The 17,013-nt window shown below is 53.7% G+C and overlaps 1 protein-coding gene across 1 annotated transcript; it reads right to left on the minus strand.

Moving 5' to 3' along the window:
• Positions 1-8,200: 8,200 nt before the first annotated feature.
• LOC135892139 (phospholipase A2 inhibitor and Ly6/PLAUR domain-containing protein-like) lies at positions 8,201-15,828 on the minus strand. The gene is made up of 5 exons (XM_065419834.1): positions 15,774-15,828; positions 13,444-13,566; positions 10,943-11,101; positions 9,298-9,438; positions 8,201-8,475 (listed from the first exon to the last, which is right to left on the minus strand). The coding sequence occupies exons 1-5, from the start codon at positions 15,826-15,828 to the stop codon at positions 8,201-8,203; spliced, it is 753 nt and encodes a 250-aa protein (XP_065275906.1).
• Between the last annotated feature and the right edge of the window lie 1,185 nt (positions 15,829-17,013).

Genomic DNA, 17,013 nt, shown 5'->3' on the forward strand with positions numbered 1-17,013 from the left:
ACTCCAAATTGATTCCCGACTGACCGGTAGCTGTCTGGCGTTGCAAGCTTCCACAGGGCTATCGCCACTCGCTTCTCAACTGTGAGGGCTGCTCTCATCCTGGTATTCTGGCGCTTCAGGGCAGGGGAAAGCAAGTCACAACGTTCCATGAAAGTGCCCTTATGCATGCGGAAGTTTCGCAGCCGCTGGGAATCGTCCCACACCTGCAACACGATGCGGTCCCACCAGTCTGTGCTTGTTTCCCTGGCCCAGAATCGGCGTTCCACGGCATGAACCTGCCCCATTAACACCATGATTTGCACATTGCTGGGGCCCGTACTTTGTGAGAGGTCTATGTCAATGTCTATTTCCTCATCACTCTCGTCTCTACGCTGCTGTCGCCTCGTCGCCTGGTTTTGCTTTGGCAGGTTCTGGCTCTGCATATACTCCAGGATAATGCATGTGGTGTTTAAAGTGCTCATAATTGCCATGGTGATCTGAGCGGGCTCCATGATCCCAGTGCTATGGTGTCTGGGCTGAAAAAAGGCGCGAAACGATTGTCTGTCGTTGCTTTCACGGCAGGGAGGGAGGGAGGAGGGGCCTGACAACACGTACCCAGAATCACCCGCGACACTGTTTTTGCCCCATCAGGCACTGGGATCTCAACCCAGAATGGGCGGCAGAGACTGCGGGAACTGTGGGATAACTACCTACAGCTACCCACAGTGCAACGCTCCAGAAGTCAATGCTAGCCTCGGTACTGTGGACGCAGTCCACTGACTTAATGCACTTAGAGCATTTTGTGTGGGGACACATACAATCGACCTTATAAAAATGATTTCTAAACAACCTACTTCTATAAATTTGACCTAAATTCATAGTGTAGACATACCTCTAGTGAGTGAGAGCAGGGGGCTGGGAGCTAGGATTCCTGGGCTCTATCCCCAGCTCTGGGAAGGGAGTGGGGACTAGTGGTTAGAGCAGGGGAGCTGGGAGCCAGGACTCCTGGGTTCCATTCTTAGCTCTTAGGCCGCATCCTGACACCACATGGGGCTCAGTGCAGTTGGCAGTTGTGCAGTCACCTGATTTCACTCATTAACTGGCAGCTTCCTCAATCCCCCGGCAGCCCCCCCCACTGCGGTCTCCCCCAGCATGTGCAGTGAGTCCAGCCTCGCGACCCCAGCAAACGGAAGTGCTTGGCTCCCATACAACGGACATTGTTAGCTGTGCCAGTGTCCTGGATTGGGCAGTATCGGGCGGGTGGCTGCAGCCGTGTGCGGCGACGGCTGTTGTGAACCGAAGCAGAGGGAGACAGACCCGGGCTGGCCCCGATGCTCCAGGCTGGCGCTGGGGGGGCGCTGTGCTGCAGGGGGTGGAGTGGGGTCTCGCCGCTGGCAGACAAGGCCAGCCTCGATGCCCCAGCGTGTACTGGGGGGTGCTGTGCTGCAGGTAGCGGGGTGGGTCGCTCCCTTCTCTACAAATACCCAGCGCAGTGACACCAGCGAGGAGGGCTGGGGTGGTTAGATCCAGGCACATAGTTTTGGCCCTGCGCTGTGGCAATTCCCTGCCCCCCAGGGCCCATCGGTGGGTGCCTGTGGTGTTGCAGAGCTGGTATCTACCTGGGAGACCCACGTCTGTGTTGCAGTGGGCGTGCTGACAGCAGGGGGTGCTGTTCCCCCAGCATTTGTCTGCTGGCACCCTCAGCCCCGGGCCAAGCCAGCCAGCTTTCATGAACCTTGTCATAAACATACAGCTACGGGTAGCATAAAATCCCTCCTTTACCTGTAAAGGGTTAAGAAGCTCAAGTAACCTGGTTGGCACCTGACCAAAAGGACCAATAAGGGGAGAAGATACTTTCAAATCTGTGGGGGAACGTTTTTGTTTTCATGTTCCTTTGTTCTCTCTGGGTCAGCGAGGAGCCAGGGCAGGGAAAATACATCTCCCAAAGCCATATCTGAACTAAGCATCTAATATTACAGAAATAGTAAGTAATAGCAAGGAAATACGTTAGCTTATCTTTTGTTTTAGCTTGTGAATTTTCCCTGTGCTAAGAGGGAGGTTTATCCCTGTTTTTGTAACTTTAAAGTTTTGCCTAGAGGGGAGATCCTCTGTGGTTTGAATCTTTTCGTTACCCCGTAAGTTATCTTCCATCCTGATTTTACAGAGGTGGTTCTTTTTTTTTTTTTAAATAATTTTCTTTTAAGAACCTGATTGTTTTTCAGTGTCCTAAAGACCCCGGCGGGTTGATCTGTGTTCACTTTGTAACCAATTGGTTAGGATATTATTCTCAAGCCTCCCCAGGAAGGGGGGTGTAGGAGTGTGACAAGTCCTCTGCCCGCCCCTCTTCCTGGGGCCCACTGGCTGCCCCAATAAAGCTCAGAGAGGCTTCTAGTTATGCAGCACCCGTGGCTTTATTTACACAGCATTCTCCCACCACCAGTGTTATGCTATATACAGAGCTTGCAGGCCTGATAATCTCCTCTCCTAAACAGAGTCTGCCCTCAGCCTGGAGACTGACCTTCCCCTGGCCATTCCCCTTCTTCTGGCTGCCAGCCAGCCTTTATAGCCCTTGAACCCTCAGGCCCGCAGGTGCAGCCAGTTCTAAAGGCCAGGCACCAGGCTTCTCCCCAGCCCCAATCTATTTCCCCTGATTGGGGCTGGCTGAGCAGGGGCTAATTAGGTGCCTTTGCACCAGCACCCTGCTACAAGGAGCTTGGGGGGATATTTGGGGGGAGGTAAGGCTCCAAGTGGCCCTCCCTAAATGTTTGTTTAAATTATTTGGTGGTGGCAGCGATACCAAGGGCAAGGAAGGAATTTGTGCCTTGGGGAAGTTTTAAGCCTAAACTGGTAGAAATAAGCTTAGGGGGTTTTTCATGCAGGTCCCCACATCTGTAACCCAGAGTTCAGAGTGGGGAGGGAACCCTGACAAGCCTTCTGCAGCCCTGGGCCGGGGTGGATTCTCCATCGCTGGCAATTGTTAAATCTGCGTTTCCTCAAAACCTGCTGTGGATCAGCAGGAATTAGTCCAGGGACGTTCTGTGTCCCTTGGGAGGTTGGACATGACGGCCGTACCGGTCCCTTCTGGGCGGGGGGGTCTAGGAATCGCCAGAGCGCCGCAGACTCTGGTTGGATTGATCGGGAGGCAGGCCAGGGCTAGTCGCCCCCTTCCAGAGATGTGGAAACTGAGGCACGGGCAGGCTACGGGACCTGCCTTAGGCCACAGAGGTAATTCAACTCCGCTCTCCTGACTGCAAGGCTGACGCTCTCACCACTAGACTGTGCTTCCTACCCCCTGGTGCAGGCCACCAGCACGGAGCAACCTGCAGACAAATCCCATCTGTGCCCAGACCCTGAGCTCATGGAAACCAGCATCACTCCAATGGAGCGACGGCCCATTGACCCCAGCTGGGAGTCTGGCCCCATTGACTCCAATGGAGCCACGGCCGATGGACATCCCTGGGGATCCAGCCCCACTGACCCCAGCCAGAATTCCTGGGTTCTAGGGCCAGGAGAGATCTCCGTGCTCAGCTGGTCCGACCCGTGCAGCCGAGCCCGGGGGATTTACCAGCATTAAATCACTGTTGAAATAGAACCGATCTTTATTTCTCCACTTCTCCAGCAGTGCCCCTCGAGGAAATATGACCCCAGCAGGGCTCAGCTCCTGCCCCTCTGGCTGGCCTGCTTGCTTGCCTATCTGCCTTTTCTTATGGGTTTCCTCGGGGTTGATTGTTTGTTTTACTGTACTAGGTTTCTAGGTTTATATTAGAATATTTTTGGCTGTAACGCGAGGGACCTCCAGGCCACATCCCGGATGCTGAGCTAAGGCACAGGTAGCGAACACCTGTTCCGGACCTTTCACCTAGCTGGCTGATAACTAAAGCATTCGCTCCATATATGGTGGTGACCTTGAACACAGATAAGTGAGGATGCGTTGAAGCAAGTTAGTATGGGGGCGGACCTACGTTCAGATGCTCTTTAAACTTAACAGGCACATGGCAAAGAACATGGGAAGAACCGGTTAGGCCAGAAATAGCAGAGGTGAGAATGAGCTAATGGCATTAGTAGGTCGGTATATGGCACTAATACGTACAAACATGCCAGCCTAAGGAGTAAGCGTACCCTGATATTTTGTGGTCTATAGGTTTCTGCAGCTTTTTAGCTCTTTAGTTTCTCCCAAGCCCTGCACCTCCCACTCAGCACTCTCTGGGCATGTCAGGGGCTGGTCCTTTGTCTCTTACCACCAGGTTCTCGAGGAAGGGTGTGAGTATATCAGTGTAAAAGCTTTAGAGTATATAATCCCACGTGTATCTTTAGAACAATAGTATTGCCTTTCTAACCCTACTAATTCCATCTGATTGTTATGCCATAATCGCAATAAAAGTCTTGAAGAGTCTCCATTTTTGTTTTCAGTGTGAGTTTCCTTGTCCTTGCAATCTCTGTGTAGCCTGAGCCTGGGACAAGAACCTTATTATCTTCTGATCAGATTAATTGGTGAGCCTATAACCCATATTATCCAAATTAATACTATTAACCTCCTAAAGCAGGCAACAGAGGTTAGCGCAGTTCTCAGCCTTTCCCAGCTGGCAGAGGCCAGTCCCCTCACTAGGGACACCCACACGGGCTGCGTGCATATGGGGCGCTCCTGGGGCTGTATTTGTGGGCCTGGGCACTGCATAGGTCCCTCCATCTGTACGGCTCTGTAATGGGAATTTGGAGCTTAGTGGAACCCAGAGTCAGGGAGAGAACCCAGGAGTCCTGGCTCGCAGCCCCCCTGCTCTAACCACTAGCCCCCACTCCCCTCCCAGAGCTGGGGATAGAACCCAGGAGTCCTGGCTCCCGGCCCCCCTGCTCTAACCTACTAGACCCCACTCCCCTCCAAGGGCCAGGGATCGAACCCAGGACCGGCCTGGCGGTGACCGGAGGTTTGGGTCTCAGTCCAGCCAGTCGGGCTGCGGGGCAGGGGTCCATGCAAGGGATGGGGAAGAAATGGGCACAGAATCATAGACATGTGGGGCTGGAGGGACCTCGCGAGGTTCCCACGTCCAGCCCCTGGCACTGAGGCAGGGCCAAGTGAACCCAGACCAGGCATGACGGGGGGTTGTCCAACCTGGAGCTAAAACCCTCGAGTGCCGGGATCCCACAGCCCCGGGGAGCCGATCCCAGAGCTGAGCTGCCCTGGGAGTTAGAGAGGTTCCTGCCTCCGACCTCCATCTCCCCTGTGGCACCTGAGCCGGCTCCTTCCGCCGGGGCTTGGAGAACAATCGCTCCCCGGCCGCGGTATAAAAACCTCTCACACATTCGAGGGCTGTTGTCAGGTGCCCCCCACTCCCTTGTCTCTGACTGAACACGCCCAGTTCCTTCAATCTTTCCTCCTGGGGTGGGTTTCTGAACCTCGGAGCACTTTTGTTGCCTGTCTAGGCTCCCTCCAGTTTGTCCGCATATCTCCCAGAGTGTGGTGCTCCAAACTGGGCCAGGGCTCCAGCCGGGCCTCAGCAGCGCTGAGCGGAGTGGGACAACGGCCTTCCGGGTCGAACCGACGACACGCCTGTTAATACAGCCCACAAAGGCATTAGCCTGGTTCGCAACAGCCTCCAGTGTTGACAGAAGTAGCCTTCCTTGTGTGGAGCTGGGCCAATTTCGATCAACGAGGTTGAAATTTATCTCTCTACAAAGGGTTTTATTTCGAGGGCTTGGGGGGGACTTTGTGCCGGCCCCTCTCCACGGGAGGGGTGGGTTTCACACGCAGGTTCTGGAGCGAGTTTGGGAGTTTCTGGCTGCTGTCTGGGTGCTGGGAGGCCCACGGCTGTTGTGGCTGGTAAAATCTAGAGATAGGTGCTGAGCTACTGCAGGGATGGGCAGGGTGTAAAACCGAGAGAGAGAGAGAGAGAGAGAGAGAGAGAGAGAGATTGCCTGGTATCCCACCTGTCACACCAGTATCCCACTTCTGACACCAGTGTCACCCTCTCTGCTGAGTGGTACAAAAACTTATGACCTTGAAAGCCAGTTTCCCATCATTCTCCACAGCTCTGGTTGTTAGTGACTGTGAGGGCAGCTGTATTTTTCACTTTCCATTTCCTGGGCACATGGATTTTCCCCCGAGTTGCTGAGCAAGGGTCATGTCAATACAAAGGACCATAAATGAGATAAGGGCGGAGTGGAAGCTTTACCCCTGACTCCCAGTAACCAGGCAGTTTCCTCTTACTTGGCTTTGGCCTCAAGCCAGGAATGTTTCCTGTAAATATGACACTTGCCCTGAGCTCCTGTGTAAGGCTGCTCCACAGCTGACAATCGGCTCCCGGGCCTCACCCCCTCGTGACGCTGGTTGAAGCTGGCTCTGCACTCTGCTCCCCCAGCCCCCGACCAGTGCAGCTGCCCTGGGGCTAAACCCCCAAGTAAATGTTCTGCTCGATTCCAGCCCCATTTCACAATAGTGGAGTCATCTGCACTGCAGGTCGGCACGGTGCCAAATCAAACCTGCAGGGCAGACAGGGCCTGTGCTGCCCCACCCTAGAAGTGGCTGCATCTCAGCTCCAGGTAAAGGATCCCTGTATAAACAGCCCCCGTGCCCCACCCCAGAGACAGCTGCATCTCAGCGCTGGGTGACCAGCAGTGTGGAGGTTGCAGGGGAGACCCCGCAGGGTCCCAGAGCCCAGGCTTCAGCACAGGTGCAAAATAAAACCTATGTTCTATATTCCCAGAACCTCATGTGGGTTGCCCAGGGTGTGTATATACACAGAGCCGAGCAAATTCTTCTGTGGCTAATGCATCTGACAGCGCCCCAGTCTCATGCGGATGGGCTCATCCAGAGGTGCCGACTTCCCAAGTTCCTGGGGAGTGTTCGACCCCCACTCTGCCGCTGGACCCACCCACCCCATTCCACCCCTTCTTGCCGCGCCCCTTCCTGCACCCGCTCCTCCCCCTCCCCTCAGCACCTCCTGCACTCCACTGAACAGCTGAGCACCGATGGGCGGGAGGGCTGGGGGAGGAAGGGGAGGAGCTGATCTGCGGGGCTGCTGGTGGGTGCTGAGCCCCGGAGCACCCATGGAGTCGACGCCTGTGGGATCAGCAACAGGGCACCGGAGCATAACAACACACCGGTGGCTTTTATTTCAGATCCTGATTTATTCGGTGAATTTGCTAAAGCACAGAGAGATTCCAGCCAGCCGGGAGGTACCGGGACACACACACAACCATACGCTGGGCAGACCCTTGGCTATGCAGCGGCCCCTTTGCATCGCCCCGGCAGCGCGGAGGGGCCACAGAGCGGGTGCAGCTGAGAATTCAGGCCTGTCACCCTTTGAGCCAGCTTTAGCATTTATTTCATTCAGCTGTAACGCAAGAAGCCCACAGGCCTGTCTCCCGTAAGACGCTGGCTGCAGCGGTTAGGATAAGGCTTGGGGCCTATGAACTTTGGCACAGTAAAATGGCCCAACGGTCGCCCCTAAATTTGAGGGGACTGGGAACAGAGTGCTTAAAGGGGTGGTTTGTCCGTAACAACACCAGCCAGCCACAGGGACGTGAGCTAACACCGGTTTGGGGATATTGTAGGATGGGAACTTCTGCAGATGTCTGACCACAAGCCGGCCATGGCAAGGAATTGACGTGTCTAATAATAAGCTGAGATCAGTAACATCCTAACCTACAGGAGAAGGGACCCGGACATCGGTAGGGTTAGGAGATACAGATAAGGAGGAGGGGCGAACCCCCTACTGAATAGGCATTAGGCACAGTGGCATTGGAATAACATATAAAATCGTACCCCAGCCTGTGGGCAGGAGGCGAGCGAGATGTAGCGTTTGGGGGGTGCCCGGATCACGGCCACGGGGGACGATGAAGAAGGTGATGGTGAGGAGGAAGACAATGGATAACATTTCCAGTTGTTCTGCAAGGGGCAGTGCGAGTATGGGGCGGTTCAGACGGACATTCTGTATTACCGCTGTCCCCCGGGTTGGGCTGGAGCGTTTGGGACTCTGCTAAATGTGCTGATAAAGAATTAGAAACACAGAAGGTTCCTACAGTGCAAAGGCTGCGACCGGCCCCATCGGGGTCCCCAACTGAACAGCAATTCTAATAACACTGGGACAGATCTAGGGACCAGAACCTGTCAGACCTCCCAGTGATCACTGGGACTTCGTAAGTAATCAATAGAATTAACATACGATTTATAGCTCGGGCTGCAACGCGCAGGAATCAGGTGCTGCGTGGCCCGTGCTGGGCGGGCTCAGGAGAGCAGCTTCACCAGCAGCAGCCCAGTCAGGCCGAGGGCAAAGGAGAATTTCCCCAGAGCCGGGCTGGCTCCACTGGTGGTGGCCTGGGTTGGTTTGGTGGTGGTAGGTGGTTTGGTGGAAGTGGGTGTTTTCTCCGCAGGACTGGCAGTCACCTTTGTGAACGTGAACGTGTAGCCTGCAGAAACCAGGGTGTCTCCAGTTTTAATGCCCTGTACAGACTCAGTAGCGCAGCCTTTTGCAGCAAATGGTGATTTAACTGCAGGTGTACCTGAGGGAGGAAATCAGCCTGTTATTAGGTGGGGGCAGCTCTGGTTCCTTCTCTGCCCCCAGAACCTCTGTCTCCATCACCCAGCGGTTCCCACCTCTGCCTCCCGTTCCCACCCGCCCGGTGCTCTCCCTGCTCTCGCTGTAACCGGCCAGGGCAGGGCGGGCGTCTGGTCCCCTCTTGTCTCCCCCGCGCTCCTTTCTGCAGCTCCACAAGACACTGAAGCTGGAGTTTGGGACCAAGCTGATCGCCGGGGGCGGCTCCTTCCCCAGCGTGCAGCACCCCCGGGGAACACGCCCGGCTCTCACCGTCCCCGGCAGCCCCAACCACTCGGTTCAGTTATTTTATAAACACCCCAAAGCGCTGGGAGTCCTGGACACACACTGAGAACAGGAGCTTCCGCACTGAGCAATAGCTTAGCCACGTTAAACAGAAAGAGGTGGGGTCTAGTGGTTAGAGCAGCAGCACAGCCCAAGGCTCTGGGTGACTCTAGGGGCTTTTCTACACTACATTTGACGGTGGTATAAGTTATGTCACTCAGCGGTGTGAATAAGCCACCCCCCTGAGCAACATAAGTTTCACCAACCTGAGCACCCGTGTGCCCAGCGCTGTGTCGGTGGGGGAGCTTGCGGGGGTGGTTTTATTGTGCGGACAGCAGAGCTCTCGCCCGTCAGCACAGAGCGTCTTCACCAGATGCGGTACAATGGCGCTGCTGTAGCGCTTCTAGTGTAGACTGGCCCTAGGTTTCACCAGCCCTTTGGGGAGTTCCTGAGCCATGAGATTCCCAGGGTAGCTCCCGAGCTGCGGCCAGCAGGCGGAATTTACCTTTCTGTATCTCCCCAACAAAATCAATGCAATAGATCTCGTTCCCGGTACAAGGGGTGATTTGGCTGTCGCAGGTATTGGCATTCAGAGACAAGCAGGTTGGGCACTGCCGCCCGTTCGTGGTGGTGTTCTCCTTGGGCACTGAGAACCGAGAGAGACACACAGTTACAAAGTGGGTTAAAATTCTTTTATATCATGTTGTGCGCCCATTGCCCTGCATTGCCCATGCATACGAAGGCCCCACCCCCAGCCCGACAGCATCGCTCCGTCCATCTGTCACACGGCAACCTCTGACCCCCGCAGCCAATCGGTTCCAGAATTTTCGGTCATTTTCTAGGCACCCAGGGCCAGAACCCTGCTGTCTTTTGGAGAAATTGGAAACACCAATACCCCTCCCCCGCCACCGACAGCTGATCAGCCCAGCCACCTCTGTGATTGTCTCAGATCAAACCCCTGGTCGATGGCCCCACTGACACCCCATCTCCGCTCTGCCCAGCGTCCCCGGGGGTGTAACATGGTGACACCTGCAATGACTGATCTCCCAGACAGAGAGAAGGAGGAGGGTGGGGGGGGAGGGGAGATGAAGACGGCATATACACAGACCCTGGAATGTGTGTGGGGGGGTAGAATGGGGGACGAGGGGCATAGGGAATGCACTGAAACCTTGGCAAGGTGGGGGAAATTGCAATAAAACGTGGTCTGCAATGAATTCCCAGACTTTATTAGATAATCTGTGCCCGGCTGTGTTATTTTCCTAACCGATATCTGGGTGGTTGAAATCCCCCGTCACCACCATGTCCTGGGCTTTGCATGATTTTGTGAGTTGTTTAAAAAAAGCCTCATTCACCTCTTCTTCCTGTTTAGCTGGTCTGTAGCCGACCCCACCATGGCGCCTCCCCCCTTGGGTTTTACCCCTTTTATCTCTACCCGGAGATTTTCAATGAGTCCGTCTCCTATTCCCATCTCAGCCTCAGAGCAGGTGCAGACACCTTTGCTATCCAAGGCAACCCCTCCTCCCTTTGTCCCTGCCCGCCCAGAGCAAGCTGTGCCCCTCGGGGCCGATATCCCAGCCACATGTGTTCTCCCCCCAAGAGCCCCCAGCGAGTTTGAAGGTGGAGCCTGACAGGTTCAGGGAGGTTTAGATTTGAGCCCATCCCGGCTGCTGCCCCCTCTCGCGTGCAACCCTCGCCCGTTTGATTTCACATGAGCCCGACTGTTCCACCCCCTGGTTTGGAGACCCGCCAGCGACAGGCATTTCAATGGCGACAGAAATGACATTCGAGTGAATGGACGTTGGGGGCAGTAAAGGGGAGAAATAGGAACAAATACAGTTGTTCCAGGGGCTTGTCCACGTGAACCATTTGACTCTGGCAATGGGTTGGGGGGTGTAAGCGTCCGCTGGGCTCTGAATCTACCCTGCGCCAGCCTGCCACGGCCTAGCTGTCCCTGTGCACCCTGCTGACACGCGTGAACCCTTCGTTAATGTGCTTTGAGCTAATCCCCTTCCAAAGCGCCCGAACAAGCTGTTCACGTGCATCAGCAGGGGGCACACGGAGAGCTAGATTCACACCCCAGCTCAGCGCCATCTCACTGTTCCTGTGGACAAGCCATGAAACAGGGATGGTAAGAACAGACCCCTACGTACCTTCCAGTAGAGCCGAGTTACAGTTATCTGCGTCGTTGCATCGTGTGGTGTTGATCTTCAGATACTTGCCATTCCCACCAGTAAAAGTGATGGGGACTTTTATGCCACTATTATAATCACTTAGACAGCCTTTGGAGAAGAGAGTGGTCTTTGTCCCATCTACCTTAAAGAAAGAAAACAAAGAACAGAACTGAGAGGCCGGGAGGGGAACCTCGAGGAGGAGCAGGGAGGTTATTTGACCTCCGAGTTTGGCTCTGGGGCGACCCTGCTGGGAGCCTGTGTCCTGTTCTGAGCCCCACTCTTAAGGAAGGACGTTGGTCAGTTGGGGAGGGGTCAGAGAAGAGCCGCGAGGACGATTAAAGGGCTAGAAAACCTGCCTTAGCACGAGAGACGCCAGGAGCTCGATCCATGGAGCTGAACACAGAGACGGCTCAGGGGTGACGTGATCCCCGTCTGCCAGAACCTACCCTGGGAACAAACATTTACTGACGGGCTCCTCAGTCGGCCGGCGGACAGTCGGACGCCATCCAGCGGCTGGGAGCTGGATCCGGACAGACTCAGACTGGGAATAAGGGGAACGTTTTTCACAGGGAGGGTCATTAACCACTGGGACAATCTCCCAGGGGCCGTGGTGGATTCTCCATCAGTGACAATGTGTAAAGCCAGACGGGATGTGTCTCTCCCAGCTCTGCCCTAGGGGTGATCTGGGGCAGGTCTCTGGTCTGTGCCGAGAGGATCACAACGGTCCCTGTGGCCCGGTGGCAGTGTCTGCACTGCCGAGTGAACCCGGGTTAGCCACGCCCTGGGGTGAGCGTCCGCACTGTGACGCCTCCCAGGGGTTAGATCCACCCGGACACCGCCAGGCCGGTGCTGCACTAATCCCGGCGCAGCGCTAGGCCTTTGGGGGCATGTCCCAGGGCTCCTAGCGCTGCCCTGAGCTGGGCTGTTCTCTGCCGTGAGTCTCTGCGACGGCATCTCTGCTGAGAGCCGGGTAGAGCCGGAGCTGGCTGCAGAGACTGTGGGGTTTAAAGCATCACCAAGGGGTATAAACCGGCAGGTGATTTCAGTGCAGCAGGAGGGAGTGGGCAGGAGGGCAGGAAATCACAGCCCTGAAGGAATTATGGGAAGGCATTGGAGGACTATCGGCAACTGTATGAAATAACCTAGTTTATAGCTGCGTCCCCACTGCAAAGTTAAAGTGGAACCCAGGTCTAAGCTACACCTTGAACTGCACAGCCGGCCTGAGCTCACAGCTCGTATCCACTAGGGTTAAAGGGTATTGTGGGTGGATAGTAGGGGGAGGTGTGGGGGTTAGAGCTAAACCCCGGGTCACGGTCCACATTAACTGCAATGAAGCCAAACCCTGAGTGGGGGGAAGTTTTAATAAACCCATTTGTGACTGTGCTGGGAAAATTTCCTGAGTGTGGTCAGAGAGAGAGAGAGAGAGAGATAGGTGTCTGGGGATAGATAGATAGATAGATAGATAGATAGGGTGGATGGGGATAGAGAGAGAGAGAGAGAGAGAGAGAGGGAGGGAGGGAGGGAGAGAGTAATGGGGATAGATAGATAGATAGATAGATAGATAGATAGATAGATAGATAGATAGATAGATAGATTAGATAGAGGGGGTGGATGGGGATAGATAGATAGATAGATAGAGGGAGGGAGGGAGGGAGGGAGGGAGGGAGAGAGTAATGGGGATAGATAGATAGATAGATAGATAGATAGATAGATAGATAGATAGATAGATAGATAGATAGATAGATAGATAGATCACGTTAGAGCTGATGCTGTACTATGCATCCTTCTTACAGGGTAAATGAAAGGAAACATTAAATCTCTTTATTTCAAAGAAAGGATGAACAAAACCAGGTGTGTAACTCAGGTTTTCAATTTCAAAAGGGCAAACGTTGAGAAGGGAACTAGCGAAATCCGGTGGCATGAGGACCTCAGGGAGTTGAACATGGAGATGGTTTGGAATCTCTTTAAGTCAAACGGGCAGAAACTATCTTGAATTTGCATCCCAAGCAAGGTGAAAAATTTTGTAAGGCGGGGCAGGTGACTAAAAGCTTCAGACAGGACATTGGGAGCAAGTGGACAGTGTAAAGGGATCTCAGCGCCAATCTCCTTTCTTTTAACACGATTCAGAACGGGCATTTCCACCCAAAGCAGCTTCGCTTGTTGCAGCGCAGCCGTCCATTGTGGGGATGAAAACTTCGTGAATAAAAATCAATAACTAAAGCCCAAGGGGTGAGATCCTGACCCCACTGAAGTCAATGGGAGATTTACAACTGGCTCCATGGGGCCAGGATTTCAAACCGCCGAGTCTTCCGGTCGCAACACTTAACGTTGCCTGAATAAATCAAGCGTCGAGCCCAGACTGAGTGTTCTGTGCCGGGTGAATGTGCTTTGTTGATGGATTGTGTTGCCTTAGCAATGAGGTGAGGATGGTGACAGACTGTGAGGTACAATGTGCCTGGGTTGACGGCAATGTCACCTACGCAATGTATTTTCTTCTGCCATCGTAAAGCAGCCGCCTTTAGCTGTGCCTACTGAGCAGGTCCCATCTGCAGGCAGGCAGGATTCTGCGGAGCCGGAGCACTGGTGGCATGTCACGGTTTGTGCTGGAGAAAGAAGAACAAGTATTTCCTTTTTACTGTGGTGTAACAGTGTCACCTCTGGCACATCCTTCAGCCCCAGTCTTCCCCCTCTGCTCCAAACAAGCTGAGGGGTTAACGGACCCAATTTCCTCTCGTACGCTCGGCAATTGCACAATTTCAGCCCTGGGCCAGCAGTACCCAGGGGGTCAGTATGGGGACGGGTGAAGGGGATGGTGCTCTTCCCAAGCTCCGCCCACAAATTAAGCTCCACCCACCCAAGATCTCATTCCTGTTTTAAAGGTACTCAGTACCAGAGAGTCGCTCACTTCTCAGCATGCATTGCCTGAGTCCGTTGCACGACCCGGGTCTCCTGGCAGCCTCCCATTGCCCTCACAAATTCGAGTTTCCCTCCCATCCCCTTCTATTGCAGGGACGCCAGGCTAACTGCCCCACCCCCTACCTAATGCCAGGGGCTCTGTGTGCCCCCCGTTCCCCCTCCCCGTACCAAGGTCTCCCATTCTCTTCCCATGCCCAGGCCACTGTGTGTTCCCGCCCCCCCCCCATCATCCGTCTTTCTGTCTGGGAGATCAGCTGCTCAGGGTGTAACATGTTAAGCTCCATGGGGACGCTGGGCAGCGCTGGGCTGGGTGGGTTTGATGGGCTGGAAGATGTCAATGGTGCCATCAACTGGTTCTTTGATCTACACACAGTCACAGAGGTAGTTGAAAGTGTGGCTGGGCTGGCCAGACGCCAACAGCTCTGTGTCCCCCCGATTTCCCCCTTCTGGTTTTCTGATTCCAACCCCACTCCCCTCTCCCAAAGTCAATAGGGTTCTGCCCAGGGATGTCTAGAACAGCCCCTGAAATTATGGAGTTGATGGAACGCAGCATTGAAAAGTTACTTCATTGAACAGAAATAGGGAAATACCACTGAGGTGAGTGCAGCCAGGCTCTCTGGGCTGCCAGCCGGCCAGCAGAGGAGTCTGACAGAAAGGTTTGGGGTGTAGAAGCCAGTGTCTTGTCCCTTAGCTTTGTGGGGATTGCTCCCCATTGGGAAGGCTCTCTGATGGACTGGCCCCCAGGTTTACAGCCGGTTACGTGGCCCTCAGCTTAAGTTAAAGCCAACTTTGCCCACATCCCTCTGGAGCAGCCCAGTTGTTTGCAATCTGTGGGGGATGGGAAGGATGGAAATTGCCAGGCAAAAAACTGTTGTTCCCCAAATTACCATTGATACAGTCACGTTAACCACAGCGCAAGGACACGCACAGACCTCTTGGGGACCTCTAAGTGGAGAATCTCTGCACTTCAGTCCTTATGTACAGCGCCCTGCACACAAGCTGTATAAGTGCAGCAGCTTCACAACTTTTCTTTTAGAGAGGTGTAGATTTTCAGGCTTTGATGCTGATCTAATCTGGGCTCCTGCATAGCCCAAGCCAGAGAACCTCGCCCAGCACTTCCTCCAGGCAGCCCATATCTGATGGTTGAGCTAGAGCCAATCCTTCAGAAGGACGTCCAATCTCAGTGTAAAGACTCCAAGTGATGGAGAATCCACCCCCCCACCCCTCTTTGAGAAGCTGCTGCCAGGGTTAATGCCACCTTTGACTGGTCTCAATTCAACTCCCAGCCATTGGATCTCATTCTGCCTTTGTTTGCTCGGTTGGAGAGCCCTCTGCTACCGGAAATGGTAGGCCTGATTCCAGGTTACACTCAGTCCCCAAGCAGTGTCATTTATTTGTATATTGAGTCCCCTTTATGTTGCCAAAGCAGTGCAGAGGGGCCTGCATGGGAATGAGAATTCAGGGCAGTGTCCAGTAATGGTGTCCCTCAGGCCTGTTCCACACTCAACAGTTAGGTTGTTATAGCTATGGCACTTGGGGAATTCACACTTTGAGCACTGCAGTGAGGCCAGTCTAACCCCTGGAGGAGATGGAGGTCGATGGGTGAATCCTTCCCTCAACTCGGCTACCGTCGCTCGGGGAGGGGAGTTCCTAGAGGGATGGAAACCCCCATCCATTGGGACAGGCGGCGTTTTCAATACAGGGTTCTGCTGGCCCAGCTACAGCGCTGTGGGTAAGTCACTACAGCAGCAGTAGTGTAGACCTGGCCTTGTACCCCACACAGAGCTCATCCCCCTCCCTGCACATGCTGGATGTTCCCCTGACTGGGGATCCGTGGGGTATAAAGGGTCCAAGTCCAGGCGGGTTTCAATGGCCACAGCAGCGAGTGACTCACCTTGTGCACTTGTAGCTAGGAGAGCAGGGAGCAGGCAGAGGATGAAGGAAACCATGCTGGTGCTGGGAGGCGCACGGGGCTGGGCTCGGAGCTGAACGGAGCTTCTCACGGCTGACACAGCGAGCTCTGCCGGGGGGGAGGAGGAGAGAGTCAAGACCGAAATGAGAAGGGAATGGGAATTCCAGCCAAGAATCAGGGAGTAAAGCACCAGGGATCAGAGCTGCACAAATAATCAATTTTTTGGTTCACTGGCAGTTGTCAAAGATGGGGGGGGGGGTGATCTTTTTTGGTTGGCCCAAAATTCTCATGTAACTAAAAAGCTGAACAAAAAATGGTTTTGTTTCTTTTTCAAGTATCTCAAAATATTTTTAAATTAGTTTTAAAATAAAAATTGCCATCAATTTTGAAATTAAAAGACACTTTGAGTTGAAAAAAATCAAATCATTTAATTCTGGAAATGTCCAGACACAACGTTTCCTTTTTTTAGGATTTGTTTTTCTAGAATTTTTTCCGGCTGAAGCAATGCAGCGAAATTGACACAAATTTCTAAAATGTTTCACAAAAAGAACAGGAGTACTTGTGGCACCTTAGAGACTAACAAATTTATTAGAGCATAAGCTTTCGTGGGCTACACCCACTTCTTCGGATGCTTATGCTCTAATAAATTTGTTAGTCTCTAAGGTGCCACAAGTTCTCCTGTTCTTTTTGCGGATACAGACTAACACGGCTGCTACTCTGAAACCTAAAATGTTTCAGTCGCCCCAAACCTGCATTTTTCAGTGGAGAAAAGTTTTGGTTAGAGAATTTCTCCCAGCTCCCCCATGCCCCAGACATGCCCAGCAGTAGCAGAGTGGGGGCTCCGGGACATCTGTAGACAGGCGCTCCGTAGGGCAATCCTTGTAATAGTCATTGTTCCGAACGGAATCATGGAAAATCATGGAAAATGGAGCCAGTGACAGTCACAGGGACATGACCTGCCTCTGCATCACATCTTGTTACACCAAATAGCTTCAGTGTAGAAGGAAACAATTATACCGCAAGTCAGTGTATAGCCTGTGTACGTATTGACAGATGGCCATAAGAACATAAAAACGGCCATACTGGGTCAGGCCAAAGGTCCATCTAGCCCAGCGTCCTGTCTGCCAACACTGGCCAATGCCAGGTGCCCCAGAGGGACTGAACCTTACAGGTAATGATCAAGTTCGCTTTTTGTGACCAGGGGCTGCTAACAGGGAGTTTC

The sequence above is a fragment of the Emys orbicularis genome, chromosome 20 (assembly GCF_028017835.1).
Source record: "Emys orbicularis isolate rEmyOrb1 chromosome 20, rEmyOrb1.hap1, whole genome shotgun sequence".
In the NCBI taxonomy this organism is placed as follows: Eukaryota; Metazoa; Chordata; order Testudines; family Emydidae; genus Emys; species Emys orbicularis.